This window comes from Meriones unguiculatus, chromosome 12 (genome assembly GCF_030254825.1).
Source record: "Meriones unguiculatus strain TT.TT164.6M chromosome 12, Bangor_MerUng_6.1, whole genome shotgun sequence".
Lineage (NCBI taxonomy): Eukaryota > Metazoa > Chordata > Mammalia > Rodentia > Muridae > Meriones > Meriones unguiculatus.
The window spans coordinates 74,944,862-74,967,788 of NC_083360.1; the positions used below are offsets into that span (position 1 = coordinate 74,944,862).

Genomic DNA, 22,927 nt, shown 5'->3' on the forward strand with positions numbered 1-22,927 from the left:
TGGAACAATGACTGATAAATGACTTATCCTGGACTGTAGAAAAAAAAAACACCCTACAAATTTATTGGATTGAACTGGGACTATTAGGGCACATGAGTATATTTGAATCATATCAGGAAACGTGTTTTCACTTTGTGTACACAGGCATGCTTTTTGCCCAAGCAAACTTTTGTCTCATCTTGGGCATGAAGACCTCTAATTTTAAGAAGAGCCTTGTGTTCTCTTTAGTTTTAGAGATTCCTCTTTTAGCTAGGAAAATGACCTCACACCACAGCCTTCCAGACAGTTGTATGTCAGAAGTTCTGTTCCCAGAAGGCTTTTCCATAAGCTACGAGATGGAGGCAAGATCTCTGTACCATTTTCAAATGAACCAATTTAATATCCAGAAGCAAATGAACATTTATGAAGTAGACAGGAAGAAAATTGAAGGTACAATTTTATGACGTGGCCATTTCCATGCTGTTTTTATCCCATCATTTTGTGTTTACAAGCACTTTTTTTTTAATAATTTATTTTATTTTGTGTGCATTAGTGTGAAGGTGTCAGATCCCTTGGAATTGGTGGTATAGACAGTTGTTAGCTGCCATATGGGTGCTGAGAATTGAACCCGGGTCCTTTGGAAGAGCAGACAGTGCTCTTAACCACTGAGCCATCTCTCCAGCCCCTACAAGCACTTTCTTTACAGGAGGAAGCATCATTCTCTTTGCAATTCGCAGATGAAAAGCTTTATCATTGAGCACATAAGTGATCAAGCTACCACCAATCTGGAGGCCACAGCAGTCCAGGGTACGGATCTGCTGACCTTAGCCTAGTCCTCCCATCTCTCCTCAGTCACCTTTCTCTCCCTGCATATATGAGCAGCCCCAATGGCTCAGTGCATTCCTCAGTTCTTCATGCTCTCCTTCCTCTTTCCTTCTCTGACATCACAGTCTAGGGACAGCGCAGATGCGGTGGCTGACTGGGGAAATAGTGATGCCAAATCTGAACTTCAGGCTCAGCTTCTCATTGGCTGGAGGCTTGAAGGTAAATTTTTGCAGAAGGGCAGTGAAGAAAATAAAGAGCTCAGACCTGGCCAATTGTTCTCCAAGGCAAGCTCGCTTTCCTGCAGGAGATAAAACAGAAGATGAGATACTTTCACAGCTAGAATTGATGCTTGCAGACATTGGAGTATTCAGTTTCCTCCTGCAAATCCTGAAAGGTCTCTGCTCTGTGTGTCTAGCTCTTTATTGATGTGTCACAATGACTGAATGTAGATCACAGGTCAAATGTCTTTCTGTGGGATGACAGAAGGGAGAGGCCTGAGGCCTGGCTGAGCGACTAGTCCCAAGGCTTTTCAAATTCATTTGACAAGCATAAATGATAGACCACACAATGGCTAGGCAGCAAAGTGATGGAGGGTTATATAATCCTTATGAGAAAGAGCTAGCTAATGCTTAAGGTTATTTACTACTCTACCAGAGGACTGTGGTTCAAATCTCACCACCTACATCACGAGACTCATGGAAACCTGCACTTCAGGTTCAAGAGACTCAACGCCCCCTTCTGGCCTCCATGGGCACTATCTCTCACATACATGTATATACATATGTAGAGACACATACCCACATATGAAAATAAAATAAAACAAAGGGTAGAAAAATGAAAGAAGATTCCAAAACATAAGCAGGAGTCAGAGGTGAGTTCCTAATATGAAAGTCAGGGACATTCAGGCTGCCCTTGCAAGGGATCTAGTTAGTTCATTGGGTTTCTACATCCATAACTGACAACTGGAAACAGAATTATGTTTGGCATCTTTGCATTCATTTTGTCTCCTGTTTTAGACATTGAGTCATATTCCTGCTCAACTTTACAGACAGGCGCGCCTGTCGTTTAATAAGCGCACATCTAAACCTGGCTATAATCCCATCCAAGGACGAAGATGCCAAGGCAAAAGGATGTAGGGTATGGTGATCAAATAGGCAGTGATCCTCCTACAGAGCCCTGGAGTGTCACCCAGAAGTCTTCAGTCATTCCGTTGCAACTTCTGGGAGCAGCAATACCCAGCATGAGAATTCTGACCTCTAAGCAAGAGCTGCTATCTCACAGAGGCCAAACTGCTTAGCTTCCGTTCTAGAATCTCTGCCCTGACAGGTCCACACCCTGCAAACAAACAAACAAACCCAAAAAGTGGAGACTGCTCCTCACTGCCTCCATGAGCAGTGGAGATTTGCTTAGCAATGCAGATTGCTCCTACCCCTATGAGTGGCTGTTTTCAGAACACCAATGTTCTGTGTGAGCAGAACTGAGACAATGATCAGTTAGATTTAGTGTGACAAAGCTTACGGTGGTCTGGGTACTCATGATTCTTGTCTACTTTCTTTAATAATATCAGGGCTCATGTGCACAAGCCTGAAGACATGCCAAAGAGCTCCTCTTCCCTGCATTATCAAAGATATACAAAATTAACTGTCTGTCTTTCTTTATCATATTTTGTTTAACTTCTGGAGAAAACTTCGGTGTGACTACCTCGTGCTCCAAATCATGGATTTTCTGGCTTAGGATTCTGGTTATATATTGCCCTCAGTCATAGGGACCTTTATGATATACGGGTTAACAGATCCACTAGGCTTCAAGCTGTGCCATGATGCCCTTGATGTCACAAGCTAGACTTCTCTCTGGTGTCTCTCTTGTCCTCCTCATGTTGACATGATTCCTCAACCTCTGCGAAACTTCAAGTTTTTGGCTTTTTAAAAAGATTATAAAAAGCATTTTCCTAAGTATCTCCTTATCTTCCTCTGGGCAGATGGGGCCATGGGCATCTGCCACGGGAGTTTGCCACTGATGTTATACTGTGTTCTCATCTGACCTCTCTGCGGGCAACTGGTTTTCAGATTTTATTGTTGGGGAATATTTGACGACAGTACTGTCTACCTTGTTTTTCTCTTCAGTTTTTATAAGTGAAAATATTTTGAGACTGTTCATCTGCATGTTTCCATTGGTGTTTCTCTTCCAAATTTTGTATCTGGGTGCCAAACTGTGACATTAGAAATTCTACCACATTTCTCATTTATATATTGCTATTCTTTAAAAAAAATTAATTTTTATTGTATGCGTGAGGTGTGGGTGTTTTGTCTGCATGTATGTCCTTGCACCACATCTGAGTAGTACCCGCTGAGGCCAGAAGAGGACATCAGATCCCCTGATACTGAGACTTCAGATGGTTGTAAGTTGCTGTGAGGGTACTAGAATTTGGATCTCGGTCCTCTGGAAGAGCAGCCAATATCTCTTAACCGCTTAGCCACCTCTTCAGGTCCTGTGTTGACATTCCAATGCTCCTGACCGCCTCTCTATGTAAACACTCAGGAATATCAGTAAATATTGCAACCCATTATTAACCAGTACTTGTTTTAAAGCCCCAAACATTCCTGAGTTGGCCATTCAAAGTGGCATTTTTTTCTGATTTTTGGATAACAGTGTGTTTCATACTTACAGTTTTCCTTCTCCAGAACTGAATTTTGTAATTTTCAAGAACTCCTGGCTTTTTTTCATCGAATAATAATATGCAGAATGTAATACAAAAGACCTGGTCATGAGGTAAGCCAAATAAACAGACTGTATAGTCATGGAGTGACAGTTCCCAGCTTGGACTCATCAGGCCTTTGTGCTTCTGTTCTGTCTCTAGCATCCAGGATAAGATGTAAAGAAAGGTATCCGAGATTATCTAGGCCACTGACATCACATGGAATACTGTGAGCAGCATTGGGTTTTTACTAATTAATACAGTTAGTGATTGCTTGTTACACAGCAAGATGCTAATTGATAGATAGGACATGAACTTGATAATCCTTAAAAAAATGAGTGGGCTCATAACTGTGGCAGCAAGTTTCAATCTGGCTATAATGCAAGAGAACTAAACTACAAGTGAAAACATAAGCCTTGGACACTGTTGGGTTAATTCTTGGGGCATGTGGTTTTGAATAAGAAAGAACTCTCTTTTAGCTATCCTTGTTTGGAGTTGGCTTAAGGGAAGAAAATAAACACTGATTATTAATAAAATATATTGCTGTGGTGATTATTTGACACAATTGGCCGGCTTATGAGGTCCGTAATTTAGAGTAAGTAATAACATTCTTGATAACATTATCAATGAGTCTCTCTATGCTGCCACTTTTGTTTACAACTGTTGCAGATGGGAGAACAGTTTAAGTGGATGAGGCATACGGCCCCTATGGAGAAAGGATTTTTCACTATAGTTGAAGAGAAGGCATGGACATGGGCAGCAATGGACCTGGAGAAACACCTTCCTGTGAAAGCCATGGGTGGGGGACCAATCTGCTCACATTCTTCTCACCACAGTTCCAGGAATTATCACACAAAGCATTTATTCAAAATGAAAGAAAGGTCATATTTCATGGATCTGATTCATTAGCTTAGAATAGTTAGAATAAGTGAAATATGTAAGTGAGATTTTGTACTATAATTCACAACTTCTCAGTTTTTTATAAACAGGAAGACTGGTCAGAGTCCCTGCGTCCTATTAGTTTTTCTATTAACTTGAGTTGTGAACAGTGAAAAAAGGCACAGACAAGCCAGGGTGGAAAGACAAAGAGGTCAGAACCAGTCTCTTCCAGACACATCCAGGGCAGCCTAGCACTGAGAAACACTGACTCTGGATCTACACTTTCAAGAGGGCAAACTCAGCTTTTCCTTCCTGAGCCTCAGTGTTGTGACAAGTGACTCTGCCTTAGGTAACCAAGCAAACCTGTCAAGCATTCCTGTGTGGCTTCTGTGTAGCATTTAGTCGCCTTCTGGAGGCAGTGTTGTGAAACACAAGCTTCAGCATGAGAAAATCTGGTGGACACTGAGCTCCAGGTAGAGCATATTTGCCTAGGCCCTTAATCTTTGCCATGCTAATTCCCACCGGAAATGCTTTAGTGGGACACATGCTCCAAGGAGCAGCTTTGCTTCATTTTCTATCCTATTACTGTCATGCTCTCAGGTTGGATGTTTGACTGATAATATATGCTTAGAACATATTTGTGGAATTAAGGAATTGCAAAATTACCTGAAAAAAAAATGCAACATATATAAGCCAATATTTAGAAGATACCAGAACATTTGGTTACTGATTGCACAATAATACTGCTACTACAGTCTTTAGTAACTTGCCTGGTGAAAAACACCAGGGAGAAAGAATCATCACTGCTTTCATTCCCTTTCCTGTTTATAGGTGGTGTAGCAGATGCAAGAACTAATTACAATTAACAAAGGGAATTTTAATTTAAAAAGATAAGACCTATTTGGGGACAGAAGGGAATTTCAATTTAAAAAGACCAGGCCTGTTTATAGGGCAGAAGCCAGTTCACTTAAGTAAATGACAGCTAAATCTATTTAACAAAGTAAAACCTGTTAAAACTCAGCTGACTTCCCTGGAAGGAGGCAGCCCTGTAAAAGAACATGTGGCGGTCAAAATGCTTACAATGGCAAGTGCTCAGCTTTGCTGGTCAGCAAGAGGCAGGCAGGGGTTGGATCTCTGTTGTCAGTGTTGTAGAAAACAGAACAAGAGGAACTGAAATCTCCATCAGAAGGAAGGGGGATTTACAATGTATGAGTGGGGATGCTGGGCTGAAACCAACCTCAAATGGAGTCAGACTGGGCATGCTGGTCTGTGAAGACCCCTGGAAGGAGGGAAGGGATGAGATGGACCTCTCAACTGTCTCCTGTTCATCACAACTCACCCATTGAGAACGGCAGGAAAGCTTCTCTCTTCTTAAACTGTCCATTCTCCAAAAAGTGCTCTGGATTGAAGACATCTGGGGTTGCCCACTCTTTGGGGTCCATGTGCAGTGCAGTAAAATTGGTCAGGACCATGGACCCCTAGGGAAAATAACAAAGACTCAATGTTTGGAACAGATACGCACAGAGGGCTGGTGGATATTAAATTCCCAGACTTGAGCCTACTTACTTTCGGCAAGTGGAATCCGGCCAGTGTGGTGTCAACTGCCACTTCCCTGGGAACATTCAAGGGGATGATGTTGCCCATTCTCTGCACCTCGTGGATGACAGCATTAGTGTAGGGCATGGTGTCCCGGTCAGCCAGGCTGGGCAATCTTCCTTGGCCAATCACTCTGTCAATCTCAGCCTGTACTTTTTCTTCAAGGAAATGGGAGACTCTGTTAAGTTTTAAAATTTCAATGCTTTCCTTTAAAGATCTACAAATTGTCTTCAAAACTTACTTTCTTTTTATTTCATCTAGCTTCCTGACTGTAAGGAAGTTTTCTCCCCCACCCCACCCCCACCAAAGAGCTTGATTTAAAAAACTACAAACTATAACTTCCTTCAAGCCTACATCATAAGGATTTATTTCCACATATTCTGAACTGAATATCCAGGATCACCATAGCTCATTGCATCTATTCAGATTTTTAGAAATAATTACTTTTTACTGAATAAATTATCAACAATATACTTCTATTTTTTTCTGCTTGTAGAATTTTGAATTCTCAGATCAGGACATCAATAGATTTCTTATCTGGCAAGGACCAATATCCTTTCTCATAGTTAGAAAAGCTTTCTTGTATCCTCATGCCAGAAAGTGGGAAGAACCTCCCTGGTTCCTCCTTTTTAAAAACACATTCTCTTCATAATGGCTAATCACCTCTTACCATCATGCCACCAATGATTAAGTTCCAATGAATTTATAGGAAGAACATGAACTTGAGACACAGCACACCTGCAGACTTATTTCTCAAGGAGATATGTCATCATGGGCAGTGGATTTCTAGGGAAGCATTTCTAGGGAACATGGATGGAGAAGCTACTGAAATTCTGAGCTTCAGTTTCCTCATTTGATCATTGAGAATAAATCGTCCTTATCAAAACAGTATTTTGAGATTTATATGAACTGATATAATAATAATAATAATAATACATGATAGATATTTCCTCTCAATATCTTTGCCACATTTTTTTTTGAGTGTAGAAATTCAGCTGTTTGTATGTTTTTCTGGCTAAAATTGTCATTTCGCAGATTCCTTAAAGAGGAAATGTGACCAAGTTTTGCAAATAAAACAAAAATAGATGTGATATTTCAGCATTGGAACAAGACTTGTAGAGACATTGTCTGGTTCCTTCCCCAGTTCCCTTCCTGCAGGTGCAAAGGGAGCCACTGATGAGAGCCACTTTAGAAGCTGACAATCCTCCTCACCTGCGCTCAATACAGCTATAAGCTGAAAAGGATTTAGAACTCTAGGTAATTATTATGGTCCAGCCTGGCTCTTTCTCCTGAGAGAGATACATAAATATCTAACATTGGTACTACTGTACACATAAAACGTTATTTGGAAATAAAATTCACATAATGTAAATCAAATCAGAACTATGATGATTTTGAGATAGAGCAAATCTTTGTCCATAATCACCTGGGGTTTTTTAACACTCTTGCCTCAGTCTCTGTCCCACATTAAGGATGTAGGCCACTAACCATAGCTCTTCCTATCATTTTTAGGTGTGCAGGAAAAAATAATATTTAATATATCTATATATATGGCTGTAAAAGTAATAGCAGGGACATTTATTTCATCTTGCAAAATAAACTGTCTTCACAAGTTTTGGTTTATTCCTCTTGTAGTCTATCTATGTCCACAAATTTAACTATTCTAGAGAACTTGTATAGTTGAATACACAGGATTTTTGTCTCCTATATTCATGCATGCATCAGGATATTTTTCCTTAGGGCTGAATTTCTGTACTGAACTTTACTCATGGTCCACGAGTGTCCTATATGTTTCCTTCTGTTGACTGCTGTTAATACTACAAAATGACCATGAATTAAATTTCTATCAATTAATATACCGATGGCGAGATGGGTTAGCACATATGTACAAACCTGATGATATGTGATTTGGCTCAGGAGCCTACATGATAGGAAAGACCAACTTCCAGAATTATTTTTGATCTATATAAGTACATATGGAAAGAGAAGCATGCAAGTGTACACATACACACGTAAAATAAATAAATACATTTTAAAAGCTTTTAGAAATTTACTGAGATCTTGGAATCTTTGTTTCAGGAGGCAAGCCTGAATCATAACTCAATAGGCTTTAAGGTTTGTTAAAAATGTACTCTTAGCAAGAAAGGCATTTTAAGTAGTAACCCAGATTGATATACATAATAGAGATACAATCATATATATATATATATGCGCACACACTCATATATATCTTAGTAAATTTATTGCCATGCAAGCATAAGAACGTGAGCTGGAATCACAGAACAAACTTAAGATGTGACAGTCCGTACTTATTTGTTATCCTAGCACTTGTGAGGCAGAGGCAGGCAGATCCCTGCACTGGCAGAAAGGTGCATATCACAAGACATCAGCTACTGGAACAAAGAATTAGGACAGTACTCCAACTGGGTAAGATTGCTAAAAAGGAAGGAGGGCATGGGTGATCATCGTTGTTTGGTAATGTCATTCTTGTTGGAACCTACCACAATGTAAAGTGACATTTCTCTCTTCTCCTAAACTTCAACATTCTTGAGGGTACAGGCTCTCTGATATCTGCACTCTCGGAGCCATCATGACCCTAACAGAACATGTACAGGATGTGCCCTTCCCTAGGGTACATTGCCTCACGTCTCTTTTCACTCCTTCACGCTCCCCTTCTCCTCATCCCCTTCTCCCTTGGTTACATGCTGTCACCATGTGCTCACCTTGCACTTCCGGGTAGAGGGCCATGTAGAGCATTGCCCAGCGCAGGGTCGTGGATGTTGTCTCTGTTCCCGCAAGGAATAGATCCAGAGTGCTGCAGATGAGGGTTTCTTCATTGAAACTTGTAGTAGTCTTGTCTGGGTGCTGGAAAAGACAGCGTGTATTTGTTTATTCAGAGGATTTGTCATTGTCTTACAACCCTGGTCCTCACCCTGAGGAATGAACTGGATCTAGTCATTCAGAATGGTGCTCCCTTTGATCCTCAAGTGCTGGAAGCTCTCGGCTAGATGAAAATCAAAGCAGTCATTTTCTTATTATTAAACATTTGGGAAAGTTTTTGTACAGTAGGAAGAGAATGTTCTAAAAAAGCTTATTTGGCTTCTAGTGTTTGCCATATCACCAAATATCTGCATGGCCTAGGGCACTTACTTTGTATTCTTCTATGTTAGTGTACATAATGAGAACAACACATGCATCTTAACACACCATTGTCACTTGTGGGGAATGCAACAGGCTCAAAGCCAGTGTTTGGTGACTTTGTTGATACCAGAAGGATTAATATTAATTATATGTGTTCACTGATCCTCCAACCTGTATCATTTTGCAGTTAGAACTCCACTGATTCTGTCAATCATTCCTTATGACCCAACATCACCTTTACTCACTTCCTCCAGAAGTATCAGTTTGTTAATACTGCTCTCACTGTCGGGTGGATCATATCTGTACTGCATATGGTAAATTATTTGCCTTCTCATCTGAGCATGAAACATTGCTTGTACCAATATTAGGCCAGGAAGATAAAATAACAGAGAAGATGGAAAGATAAATAGATAAATCTTTACCAGGGCAGAAGAGGAGCTCATAATCCAATGATTCGAAGCTTCTATGATAGATTCGGTGATATGTATTAGCTAGAGGTCTACTGGGATCAAGGGCTTATGTTTTTACAGTATATGTCTTGAATTCAAGATTGTCCTCCACAGGCAAGTGTTTTAAATACTTGGTTCCCTGCACTGATAGTATTTGGGACATTCTCAGAAATAGGAATAGAGCATCTAGCTGAAGGACCTAGGTGCCCATGGGAAGAAAGGGTAACTCTTACAGTTACACAAATCCCATGGTTACTTCCTTGTTTCTGCTTTCTGATCCACTGTGATGTGAAAGCCTATGCCGTGCCCTTCTGCCCCATGAACTCAGCTGCTTTGCCATTCACCATGACAGACTGAAATCTGAAACTTGGCCAGCACATAGTTTTGCTCTATTAAGTTGTTGCTGTCACACATTGTTGTCAGAGGGATGCCAAGTTAACTAATATGTCCACTCAGAGTCTTCTTGCCTTTGTCTATTATTGCGTAGTGCTGAGCCGAAGAAAAGACAGATTCCTCATCTAGATATGGAAGTTACACTTACCACTTACTTAGCTGAAGTTTGTCTGTGACAGTGAGGTCCAGACTGGGGAGGTTAACCAACCTTGGCCCCACTCATAACAAAATGAAGTTCTGGAATTTAACTGCTACTTTTATTTTTGTGCATATCTTCTTCACATACAGGAAGAAGCCAAAGGAAGGGAATGAAGAGAGGAACTGAAGCCAAAAGGTAGCAAACCCTTTATTTAGAAAGACCTCAACAATCCCAAGGTTATACTACCATGTCTACTTCCAAGCGTGTGTTAAGTAATGATCTACAAAGATGTTCATATTTCCATCCTTGTAACCATGGCATGTTACCTGTTACCTGTAGATACGATTAATTTCAGGAAAGGTTATCCTTACAAGAGGAGCCTACAGAGTTATAACCAGCGAAATCAGATGTAAAGGGATCAGAAAGAAAAGAAGATGTTGCAATCTTGGCATTGAAGTTGAGGCAAGGAGCCTCAGGAACAAACATCAATGTGGGAGATACAAGGTGATGAAATTTTTATTGTCCCCCAAAACTGCTTTCTTGGCAGACAGGATTACAGGGACTATGTTGAATTGCGAGAGAATGACTGAGTATGCGCTAGGTAAAACCCAACCATTGTGCTAACCTGCTGCTGAATCAGTTGGAATCTGTTCTCCAGCACTATTTTAGTAAGAAGATACAGGGCAACATTTTCCTCACCTTTGTCATTTCATCGAGGAAAGCATCAATGAAGTCTCTCGGCTCATCAGGGTTCCAGTCTTTGCGATGATTGTCGATTATGTCAGAAATATACGATTTTAGGTCTTTCCAGGTAGCCAACAGTGTTTGGTGTTGTCCTGGGAGATATTTTATTATCCATGGGAAGATGTTGTAGAGCTGATTAGGGAGAAGAAGAAGCTCATGGAGACACCAGAAAGTCACTTTCTATGATTCAAGACCATCTTGACTTTGCATGTTCATTTTCTACAGTGGAACTATGAGAACATCTGGATGGCTGTTTTTCTTCACACCTACTGACAGGCATTTCAACCCTCCCATGCAAAATGTACCATTCCCGGACCACTTCTCACTGGTCCAAGTGTTTCCCACTCTAGGACACACACTGTAGTTATTTCAGTTTTTTAGAACATTCAGTAGCTGTTCCAATTCTGATCCTAGTGCCATCAAAGATACTGAAGGGCCGAAGGATGAAGGTGGCAAGGAAGTAAGACCAGGCTGAAACGCACATAAAGCATATAGCTCCACATGCAGTGGCTACAAATTGACCTTATCAACCTAAATTTACCCCGGAGTTTGATAATTCTGAGTCTGAGACCATGGGCTGGGAGCTAACCTGTTGTTCAGGAACTCTGACCTGAACAACAGCCAGGGCTGTATATGACACCTACAGGGGCATTCCTGCAGTTTGGTGCTCAGTACTCAGCGGATCTTGAATGTGTGAAGGCAGGTCCTCTTGCTTTCCCCAGTCGCCACAGTTGGTCTAACTCCCAGCAGAGAGTCTCACCAGGTGACATAATTAATCTAGGAAGGCTTGATCTTGTGAGTGGAGGCCTGATCACAAAATGCAAAGACAAATATGGCCAGCAGAGGGCCCCCCTGTTACAGTTTTGATGCCTCCTCCCCTTTAAAAAAACCTCTTATACTCTTCTCTCTCATAACATTTCTCTTCACTCCCTCATTATTAACTCTTGTTTCATCTCTTTTCTCTCTTTCCTAGTCTCCTTCTTTTATTTTACTTATTTACTGTTTCTACACTTGCCTTAAATAATTTCATCTTCATTGAAAACTGAACAGTAGCCTTCAGACTATCATTTCAACAGTGACATGTTAGTGAACGATTACTGATTTTAAGTGGATTTTTAAAATATCTATAGAATTTAATATTGCTTCTGAAGCAGTTTTTTTTCACTCACAAAGTGACACTAGCCTCAAGAACAGGCTGCTCAATAAGAAGGTCATTTCAATGAATCCAGAAAGCTATTCCAACCAAGATGCAGAAATTAAAGCAAAGAAATCCAAGAAAAAAAAGGCAAGATGACACCTGTAAAACTCATAATTCAGTTCAAAGACCCTGAAATATGTTAAATGTTGGGTGAAGTTTTTCTGATCAAAGTGTTTTCTGATCAAAATGATCAGAGGCTGAAATGGGGATACAAACAGGTAGAGGAGTTCAGTTTAAACTCATAAGTGAAAGTTGGCCGAGTGGAGGAAACAAGAAAAAGGAGGAGAAAGGTAGCATAAAGATGAAAAATTGGCAGAATAGGTGAAATAACAGAAGGAAATTGAAAAAAAACAAAGAAATAAAAATGTTGGGAATTTAAAAGTTGAATCAAAAATGAAAAAACAAAACAAAAAACAAACAAAAAAGCCAAAACCACAGTGGAAAACACCAACAACAGTCTCCACCAAAGAGCAGATCTGGAAGGGAGAGCACTGCTGATGAAACCCTACATTCCAACAGCAGTAATTAAAATTGAAGTAATGTCCATGCTCAAAATGAACAAGAACTATGACATATTCAAGAGACCAAGCCCAGGAGTTTGCAGGATTTTACTTCAGAAGCTGGGCTAAAAAGGAAAGGGATGGTCAATTCAATGAAATCACACCAGAAATCCCAAGTCAAAGAAACAAAAAGACATTCAAATACAAGAGGCATTTAGATCCCCAAATAAATATGGCCAGATAAGAACATCTCTTGGTAAATGAAAACTATAAAGGAAAGAAACAATTTTAAAGTTTTAAGGGGTCCATCCTTGGGGATGGCTCTGCAGGCAAACATGCTTGATGCACAAGCCTGACACCCCACGGTTAAGCATTGGATCTCACAGCTAAAGAGTAGAATTGATTCTCAAAAGTCTCCTTTGACTTCACGCTCATTGCCATGCCACACGCTCCTGTGCATGCATGTGTGTGCACACATCTGTACTTAAATTTTAGAAATTAACTTCGAATAGAAATGGTCCCACTGATACGTGAAGACTGAAACAGGAGACTAACATCAGATTTCTCACCAGCAACCCTCAAAGCCTCGAAATCTGGGAATGATAGAATTCAAACTAGGAAAAGTCATAACTACAGAAAGTTTATAACTAAAGAAAATTCATGTGTTGCACATTTAGTGGGTCTGTTTTAAAATTGGTGAGGACTAAGGAACACTGTCAAAACAAATATAGAGTAAATCAAGTTATTAACACCAAGAAAGCATGGAAGAAGATACTTAAAAGAGTGCTACACACAGAAGAGGAAGAAAGATGACTCTCAATTATGAGAGCTCAGAAAACAGGGAAGAGCTGAATAAACAAGGGCTAGGAAGGAATACATCATGTCTAACACAGCAGACAAACAAATGCTTAATATTAACTGAAGGAAAGCAAAAACCAAACCAGGAAAAAAAAACCTGACAAAATTGTCATAACTAGTAACATCTGTCCATAATAACCTTACATGCTTATGGTCTAAACTCATCAATAAATAGATACAGACGGATTAGATGAAAAACTAGATTCCACACAGTATTACCTCCAAGAAACACACATTACTGAAAAGATACCCACAGACTAAGAGCCCAGGATTACAAACAGTCCATGAAGCAGACACTGAAAACAAGGTGGACTTTCTATTCTGATGTTAAAGCAAAACTTATCTAGAATAAATACTGAGGCCACTACATAATCATAAAAGGAACACATTTTTAATTCGTACAATTGAAAATACTTATGCACCAAAATGTGAGGCTTTCAGTTTCATAAGAGAAGCAACGATGAATGTTCAGACAAATCTTCATACGACAATTATGGTGATGTGTGCATCACCATGCCTGCAGAGGTCATTCCAAGTTAAAACCAACAGAAAAACTTCAGAGCTCAACTGTCCCATAGACAGCACATGGAACTTTCTCTAGAATAAAGACCCACCTCTTACCAAATACAAAAGAATGAAATAATCTATTATATCCAAATACCCATGGTGTAATAAAACTAAATCTCAATAGCAAGACACACTACAGAAACTACACAAATACACAGAGACTGAAAAATAGATTCTTGAATAGACAGTGGCTCACTGAAAAAAAAAAAAAACATGGAGAAAATTGCCAAGCTTCTAGAATCAAATGAGGATGAAAGCTCAGCCTACCAGACCATTTGAGAGACAGCTAAAACAATTCTAAGAGGAACTTTCTATAGGAATAAACATAGGGGCCTGGAGTCCACCAACATGGGGATAAAGACTGAACCATGAAAAGCTACATGTTATGGTATTACAATATCGACAGTTTCAAGTGAACAGGCATGTAAACAGTGGAACCAGTTTTTAATGTTTACATGAAAATATGAGAATAATGAGTGGATGTAGCCACAAGAATACTTGAGGTATTCACAAAAGTGTTATTAATAGCAACCTTAACTGAGAAACAACTAAATGTCTAAACATTGAGAAAAGTTAACGAACAATGACAAAGGGTTAATCAAGAGGAGCATACAAACAGGATAGCCAGAAAGTATATGCATGGGAGCTTTGAAGGGACAGGCCTAGGACAAATAAAGGCAAAAGCAACAAGAATATTTTCATCCACTAAAAAAGAGCACCATTTAGACACAAATGGGTATCATGTAAGTGTTGCTTCTTCGTTAGAATATTAGAAACATTTTGTAGTACATAGTAAATTTTCTTACCTAAAACTTCCAAATCAACACATAAATTTGAAATAAATTTGTGTCAAACTTAATTTCAAAACATATTTTAGCTTCAAAAGGTCCTGGAAACAAAAAGAAAGACCCTACCTGTACTTGAATCAACCCCAATCAATCCAGAATGCTTACATTGACCATTACTGAGGAACCCAAATACATGGCATCATCCAGTAACTTCAGCAGCTTCTGAAACTGACTGTCATCGTACTCAAATCGTTCCCCAAAGGTGATGGAGCAAATGATGTTGGAAACTGCATTGTTGATATTGAAGTGAGGGTCAAAAGGCTGTCCTGAAGGTGCATAAAAAAAGTTACATCTTTCATAGATACTGGTTGTTAATGCCATATGACAGAGAAACACACACAATAGAGAACCAAGTGAGAAGCCTTGGCCAGAACATACTACATGGATGGGGTCTCTCATGCATCAAGGACTGTGCTAATGCCTGGGAAGTCGGACTGACTACCAGGCTTTGGGTTCAGCACTGTGTTTAGTGAGCCATTTGTATGCTTAGCTGCAGGACTCCTGGGTCATGGCTAGATGTTCACTGTTCAATACTCAGTGTTCTGCACAGTGCAGGTCCAGGACGAGCACTCAGACACTTAGTAGGAATCTGTGAAGTGGATGAAAGGGTCACACAGCCCCCTGTACCTGGCCTGTGAAATGCTCACCTCCCTCCTCTCCCATGACCTCCACAAGGTGGTGGGCCTCCTCCTGTATGCGCTGTTCTAAGCTCTTCTTTCCTAACCCAAAGTTCCTCAGAGTCATCAGGGCAAACCTTCTTTGCTCCTTCCATATCCGGCCACTGGAAAAGATCAATCCTGGGAAGAAGAGATTGAGAATTTGGCATTGTGATTTTGTTTTACAATTATCTCATAAACCTTATGGGTATATCTGCAATGGAAAGGAGAAAGGCCATTTAGGGACTTGACAGTTGTCTAGAGAGAATATCATAAAGCAAGGAACATAATGGGTAGCATTTCTGGGTAGCTTACAATATCACACAGTTTAGTAAGCCCTTCAAGTAAAGCTTTCAAGGTAACATGGTTACTAGGTAGCTAACCAGGTGATCAATCTCAAGTCTCCCCCGAAACAAAACACCTATGCTTTATGTTGAATGGGTCCATTTTTTTTTTTTTGATTAGTAGAAATTTTGTAAGAAGGAAGCAAACTGAAGCCATTTTGAATAAAACTTCCATTTTGAATAGGGATCAAATAAACTTAAAGTTCCCAAGACCTCCCTGGTTGGTATCCTGGTTGGCAAGTTGAGACACAAATGCTAGGCAAATCAATCCATCACAGTTGAATAACTCAAACAATGGAAACAGAATATGGGAACAGACATGTTCCTTTTAGAAAGTCTTCTATCCCCTAATCCTGATTGGTGAGAAAATGTAACTGTAACTTGGCATAGATGTTTGTAGTTTTCAAGTTTAAAAGCTCTGTACTATTTAGGGAGTAGGGGGCAGTTCAGCTCCTGAGTCTGTTCTGATTGATTGATTGATCACTAGTGACTTGATTACAAAATGTTTTGTCATGTGCCTTGACTTGGCCTATGAGTTGAGTTGGATCTAAGTGAACTGCACAACAATATGAGTCTTGTTATCTACGTTAAGCTGAATGCCAGGAACCACTCCTGGGACCGTAATCTGTATGAGTTGGGGTTCTCTAAATCAATGGTTCTCAACCTTCCTAATGCTGTGACCCTTTAACTTAGTTCCTCATGTAGTGACACCCAACCAAAAAATTATTTCCATTGTTACCTTATAACTGTAATTTTGTTACTACTGTTATTAATCATACTATAAATATTTGATATTTCTGATGAGCTTAGGTGACTCCTCTGAAAAAGTCATTCCACCCTCAAGGAAGTTGCGACCCACAGGTTGAGAACCATTGCTCTAAAGGACAAGAACTGATAGAATGAATCTAGATATATTAAAGAGGGATTTATTAGACAACGTTAGTTAGACTATCTCCTGATGAGAATGCCAATAGTGCTATGATTGTTCAGTCTATGAGGCTGGATGTCTCAGTCTTCACTATAGATTGGAATTCTAAAGAAGTAGGTTCAGATACCTGTTCTAATGCCGAAGTCTAGAGAAGCCAGAGAACACAGCAAATGTCACCTGCCAAAAACCAAGGTATTTCTGTGCAAGTCTGCTGTAGCAAGTACAGAATAAGAAAATAATCTTTTTGCATTTATATATTTATCTATCATCTATCTATCTAATACCAAAATTAAGAAAATGCCTCCATAAGACAGGGCTGTAGGCAAGCCGTGGAGCATTGTCTTAATTAGTGTTTGGTATGGGAGGGCCCAGCCAAGAAGAAAGGTGCCATACCTGGGCCAGTGGCCCTGGGCTCTATAAGAAAGAAGTCTACACAAGTAATGAGGGGCAAGCCAGTAAGCAGTATTTCTCCATGGCCATTGCATGGGCTCCTGATTTCAGGTTCTTGTCCTATTTGACTTCCCGTCATGACTTCTATTGATGTTGAAGAATAATATGGAAGCATAAACTCAATAAACATTTTTATCTCAAGTTTTTTTTTGTCACAGTATTTCATCATAGCAATAGCAATAGTAATCCTGAGGCGTTTATCTAGCACTATGCTTCTCAGAGTGGACGACACAGTGAGTTGATGTAGAATCAATTAATGGATTCTTTCAAAGAAAGCAGGAAACAAGCTAGGAACCTGCCACAGAGGGCCTCTGAAAGGCTATGCCCTGCAGACTATCAAAGCAGACACTTAAACTTTATGGCCAACTATTGGGCAGAGTGCGTAAGAAGTGGGAAATAGTAGGTTATGGAGAGGACAGGAACCCCACAAGGAGAGCAACAGAACCAGAAGATATGAACACAGGGGTCTTCCCAGAGACCCTTACTCCAACCAAGTACCAGGCATGGAGATAACCTAGAACCCCTGTGCAGATGTAATCCATGGCAGTTTAGTGTCTAAGGGGGTTACATAGTAATGAGAAGAGGGACTGCCTCTGACATTAACTGGTTGCCTGCTCTTTGATCACCTCCCCCTGAGGGAAGAGCAGCCTTACCAGGCGACAGAAGATGACAATGCAGCCACTCCTGATGAGACCTGATAGACTAAGATCAGAAGGAAGGAGAGGAGGACCTCCCTTATCAGTGGACTTGGGGAGGGGCATGCATGAAGAAGGGGGAGGGAGGGTGGGATCGGGAGGGGAGGAGGGAGGGACTTATGGGGGGATACAAAGTGAATAAAGTGTAAAAAAAATAAAAAAAATAAAAAAGAAAGGAGTTTCTCTTTGCCACCAACCCCCCAAAAAAAACAAAAACAAAGAGTAATTAGTATCTAAAAACTGTTTTATTAGATTAATAAATTTCACATTCTGTTGTCAACTTTATTTGATGATAATATAAAGTATACCATGTCTAGGAGCCAAGAGGTCCTCATGATATTAACAATGTATAAGGAGCTATAAGGAAGATACAGAAGAAAAGAGAAGCTGACTGACATCCGTTTCCCTTGGCTTGAAGGCTGGAGTGGAAAAACGAAGTGAGAACCCAGGGTGTCTGGTGGAAGCTCTGGGTGCTATGGTTACTTGCCATCAAGGCATCTAGAGTTGCTCTTTCAAAACAGGTAGTTTTTCCCAGTCTCTACTGGGACACACTATAAGTCATCTGATGGGTGCTTTCATCCAAGAAACGTGGCATCCAGCTCCCATTAAAAATAGCCTTTCATGAAGGGATTGGTTTATGGGAGTGTTGGATAACTAAGGCATATATGTGTCTTCATATTTCACTAAAATTATAATACATATCTTACAACACACAAAAGACTTACCATTTCCATTAAAGATATGTTTTTGTAGCGGTAATATAGGGCGATTTATAAGGTTTTCATCCAGGTTAGTAAAGGCTTCTTTGATTAAAGGCAGGCTGCTTATAAGCACTGAAGACATGACTCCAAAATCCAGACTGATAACATTCCCATACTTCTTCACAAACTGAAAAGGATTTCAATATTTAGAGATGAATGTACTTAATATCTCTGTATCCATGGATGGCAGTCATGTGTGTAGCCAATGCAAGTTATACTGACAGGTTCTTATTTCCCTGGATATATCTTGGTTTGTGAAAATGTTTTTGATTTTTCCTCTGCTACTATACTAAACTCAAACTCACTTCAAGAATGGAATTTACCTTATACAAATTCACTAACATGAACTGATATGAGGGGAGGGTATATCTACCATGCACACCCAGAAGAAGGCTTGAGGACATAAGTTTCAATAAATAGGCAGATTCTCTAACTGAAGCACCAGAGCACAGCAAATGCCACCTGCCAAAGACCGAAGTATTTCTGTGCAAGTCTGATGTAGCAAGCACAGAATTAGAAAAAAAAAATCTTCACATTTATATATTTATTTATTTATCATCTATGTGTCTATGTATCTATCATCTATCTAATGTGTGTTTGTGTCTGTGTGTGTGAGAGGCAGAGAGCGAGAGAGAGACAGACAGAGAGAGAGAGAGAGAGAGAAGGGGTGGTTGTTGCATGTGCAGAGGTCAGAGGACAACTACTTTTGGGAGCCTGTTCTCCCCTCCCGCCATGTGGGTCCAGGTGACTGAGTTCAGATGCCCATGTTTGGCAGCAGCTGCCTTTACCCACTGAATTAACTCTCTGGCTTACAAGTGTGGAAGTCACAGGAAATAATATCTGTTGATGGTTTGTTTGCATAAATAATCATGCTAACACAAGGAACAGCAACATAACTGTGGCTATTTAAATATTAGACTATGATTTAGAAGATGGCTCTAGTAACGGAAATATCAAAGAAATAGAGGGGCAGAGCCTGGAGATAGGGCTGATGGGCTTATTCCGTATATAGGTACAAAATCCTGCTCGATGTTAAAAAAATCTGGCTGCATTCTCAGACATACTTTTAAAGATGAATAAAAGAAAAAGAAAGAGAATGAAATGAGTGTCAGCTCTGCAGGCAGTTCCGATGAGACTTGATAGGCTAAGATCAAGTGGTAGGCACGGAGGATCCCTCTTTCTGTGAACTAGGGAAGGGGGATAAGGAGGAAGAGTGAGAGAGAGTGGTTCTGGGAGAAGATGAGGGAGGAGGCTACAATCGAGATGTAAAAGTGAATAAAGTATAAAAAAATAAATTTATATATTTAAAAATAAAGAAATAAATATTTTAAATAAAAATGCAAAAAAAGAGAGAGAAGTGAGTATCAACTCATATAAGACAGTGGTTTAGAATTTAATAAGTAAGTTTATCCATACAAGGATCCTAAAAGGTATGTTCCATTGTACATTGGGGTCCCATTGTTAGAGCAGGCTTGAAGTACCTACTAATATCTAACTTGTGTATCTCATGCCCTTTGAAATCTGATAAATTTCTTCTTGTTTAAGTAATAATTCTACTACAGAGGAAGCTAAGAAACTATGACATGGAAGAAGTATAGTTTGCACCTTCCTAACGAGAAGCCCAGCTTCTTCACTGTCCTCATTCTACTTTAAATGACGTCCTTTTAATTGATTTAAGATGCCTTATCCCTTTACTCAAGTAGACTCCTGTTAAACATTCCTCCAAAGCACAGCACAATAGATGGCATCATTTTATCAAAGATGAGGCCCAGAGCTGCCCATCAATCTAGATTTCATAAGATATCACAATTAATTACCAGGATCCACAGGATTCATTTGACCATAGACTGTCCTGTATTGTGCCTGTCATGCTAAAGCATTTGTTTAGTGCCCATTGAGTGAATGTGTCTATGGACAAATATCTCTAGTAAGTTATTAAACGCCATTTTATTCTACTTAGAATATATGTAAACAATAAATACTGAGTCAAATCACGTAGTGATCAAGTTCTTCTTTTGTCATTATCTCACTAAACAACACAGGAAAATCAGGCCACTCCTTTCCTCAGCCGCTTTACTCGGTAGAAAATGGAATGCTAGCAGATGAAGCTGATGAAGCTAATGCGACTCCATGAGTACCTACCGTGGAATCTGAACGAAGGGCAACACAAGAGGCAAAGGAAAGGCTCAGCTTGTGGGAACTGTTTCCTAACAGCAAGAATTAAAATTTAAGTACGCCTAAATTGTACCATTTAACTTTGTTTGCACTCTGACATCAATTTGCAAACCGATAGAAAATATAAAACATTGGGATGAAAAAAATTACTTGAGTAGGACGGTGTCCCTAGTCTCAGTTTCATGATGAGCTATTGCTGTGATACCAGACACATCAGTCAAGCTCCATGGTCACATAAGACATCAAAGATCCAGTACTTCAACCCAGACAAAACCAAATAAAAACATGCTTTTTAAAAAAAATTATTCTTACAATTTATGACAGCATTTGCCAGAAGCAAAAGTCACACCAAATTTTGTGCGCTTTTGCTACAAGCGAGGGAAAGCGAGTCTCAACAGGCCAGAGGCCTTTTTAACTTTCTGCTTCTGTGTTCTGGGCTCATATACCATGAAGAGGGTTCAAAAGCCGCTTTTGAACAAGGAGCTGTGGTGATGGGGTTCATGGATGCCATCTTGTCACTTGTTCTACCTCTGTGTCTCTCCTGGGCTGAGTCTGTGAGCTTAATTTGTGACTCCTACAGCTGAACTGCTCTGAAGAGAATCCCCCAAGAAGCCTGCGAGAACTCGGGTTCCTACCCTTCTTTTGCAGTAATGAGGACATACCTTCCCTAGGGGATAATTATGAGAAGACAGCTGGCATTGACCTTCCTGTAGTGAAGTGTGGCTATGCTAGACTGATGGGGCCCCGCAGGCAGTTTGTAACTGTCTTCCTTCTTACCAACCCACGCTGTTGAGACTGAGGGGTCAGGGTAGTGGGGACAACACCTCAGACAGCTGTATCATAGAAGGGAGACAGGGCATCCTCTGCTTTGGTAGTCTTAAGTGGAAAACAGTGTTAGAACGTCTCATAAGCTTCTTGTTCGTATTGCATAGCACAGAGCAGCTGCTGGGAAGATGGTAAGAGAGAGATAATGGAAGAATGAAGATGAATAAAAAGGCAATTACTTGAAAGTATCCAAGAAGCTCATGGGAAGACAGGAAACAAACAAATGAAGGAATGAAAAACCGAGCAAAACGGGCAAAACAATAAAATATTGGATTTAACTGCTTACATATAACTAGTAAACAAGTATACAAAATTTAAAAACAAACAGACCACGCTTCCAATGGTCTGTGGCCTCGGGAAGTGAATTTCTTAAAGGAGCATATTTAGAAGCTAACTTTTCTGCCTGGGGTTAGCAAGTGCCTTAGAGCCCAGCCCAATAGGGCCCTTGTTCCCGGAAGACCCAGATCCAGCCGCATAGGATTAGGGCCGGTAAAGCCAGAAACCTTCACCCCTTCCTACCCGCTGAACTGCAAGATGTGGCTCCTGAAAGTCCAACTGGAAAAAGCAGCCCACGAAGGGCAGGCGAGGCGGCCCTGGAGGGTAGTTCTTGGGGCGCCGGCTTTTGAGGTAATCAGCCAGGAACAGGAAGGTGACAGCAGCCAGCAACAGAGTTCGGAGATGGAGCGCTGCCCAGATCGTGGCCACCAGGGAGCCCGCTGCTGCCAGCATGGCTGGTACCTGAGCAGGCTTTTCAGAGGATTGAGAGTCTGAGCTGAGGTTTATGGCTCCTATCCTTCCTTGCAAGGCTCTGGGCTAAATCTATTCCAGTCTCCACCCCCGACCCCTAGCCACACCCCTTCATTTCCCTCTAAGGCCCTAGGACCCAGATAGCACAGACACCCTGGCCCACCCTCTCTGAGCAAAGGTCTAAGCCTCTCCTTCCTGTTAGCACAGGACACTCCCTGATCCCCTGGAACCTCTCTACTCTGCCAACAACCCCTGCCTCCCCTTTTCCCCTTCCTAGTGAGCTGGGCCACAGAAATTACAGGGAGGTTTTGGCATGAACTTGTCTCAGTTGGCGAACATTGACTATAACATAGAATCAAACGGAGGAAACACCTTGGGATACAAATAAACTCTTAGTCCCTTAAAAACAAACAAACAAACAAACAAACAGACAAACAAACAAAAAAACCCACAAAGATATCTTGGAACAATGATAGGGATGAAAAAAAAAAAAAAAACCCCAAACGAAAACAACAACAAAAAATAATTGGAAAGC

General features: G+C 40.4%; 1 protein-coding gene across 4 annotated transcripts; it reads right to left on the reverse strand.

The window, feature by feature from the left end:
* Nucleotides 1-353: 353 nt before the first annotated feature.
* On the reverse strand, nt 354-22,466 carry LOC110560670 (cytochrome P450 2J3-like). 4 transcript variants are annotated; one of them, XM_021656663.2, is made up of 9 exons: nt 22,165-22,466; nt 18,610-18,772; nt 15,459-15,608; nt 14,917-15,077; nt 10,796-10,972; nt 8,698-8,839; nt 5,945-6,132; nt 5,718-5,856; nt 354-1,102 (listed from the first exon to the last, which is right to left on the reverse strand). In XM_021656663.2, the coding sequence occupies exons 1-9, from the start codon at nt 22,372-22,374 to the stop codon at nt 924-926; spliced, it is 1,509 nt and encodes a 502-aa protein (XP_021512338.1). In that variant the 5' UTR covers nt 22,375-22,466; the 3' UTR covers nt 354-923. The 4 variants fall into 4 exon arrangements, with proteins under 4 accessions (XP_021512338.1, XP_060221883.1, XP_060221884.1 ...); XM_060365900.1 differs by lacking the exon at nt 22,165-22,466 and adding an exon at nt 20,788-20,808; XM_060365901.1 differs by lacking the exons at nt 18,610-18,772; nt 22,165-22,466 and adding an exon at nt 16,867-16,882.
* Between the last annotated feature and the right edge of the window lie 461 nt (nt 22,467-22,927).

Excerpts from the sequence above, each read along its gene's own strand:
- LOC110560670 (XM_021656663.2), bottom strand. The coding sequence starts at position 22,374 with ATGCTGGCAGCAGCGGGCTCCCTGGTGGCCACGATCTGGGCAGCGCTC. Across the intron at positions 15,078-15,458 it reads GGTCATGGGAGAGGAGGGAG|GACAGCCTTTTGACCCTCAC; the intron begins GTGAGCATTTCA and ends ATGCACCTTCAG. Across the intron at positions 1,103-5,717 it reads TTTCCTGCCGTTCTCAATGG|GAAAGCGAGCTTGCCTTGGA; the intron begins GTGAGTTGTGAT and ends TATCTCCTGCAG.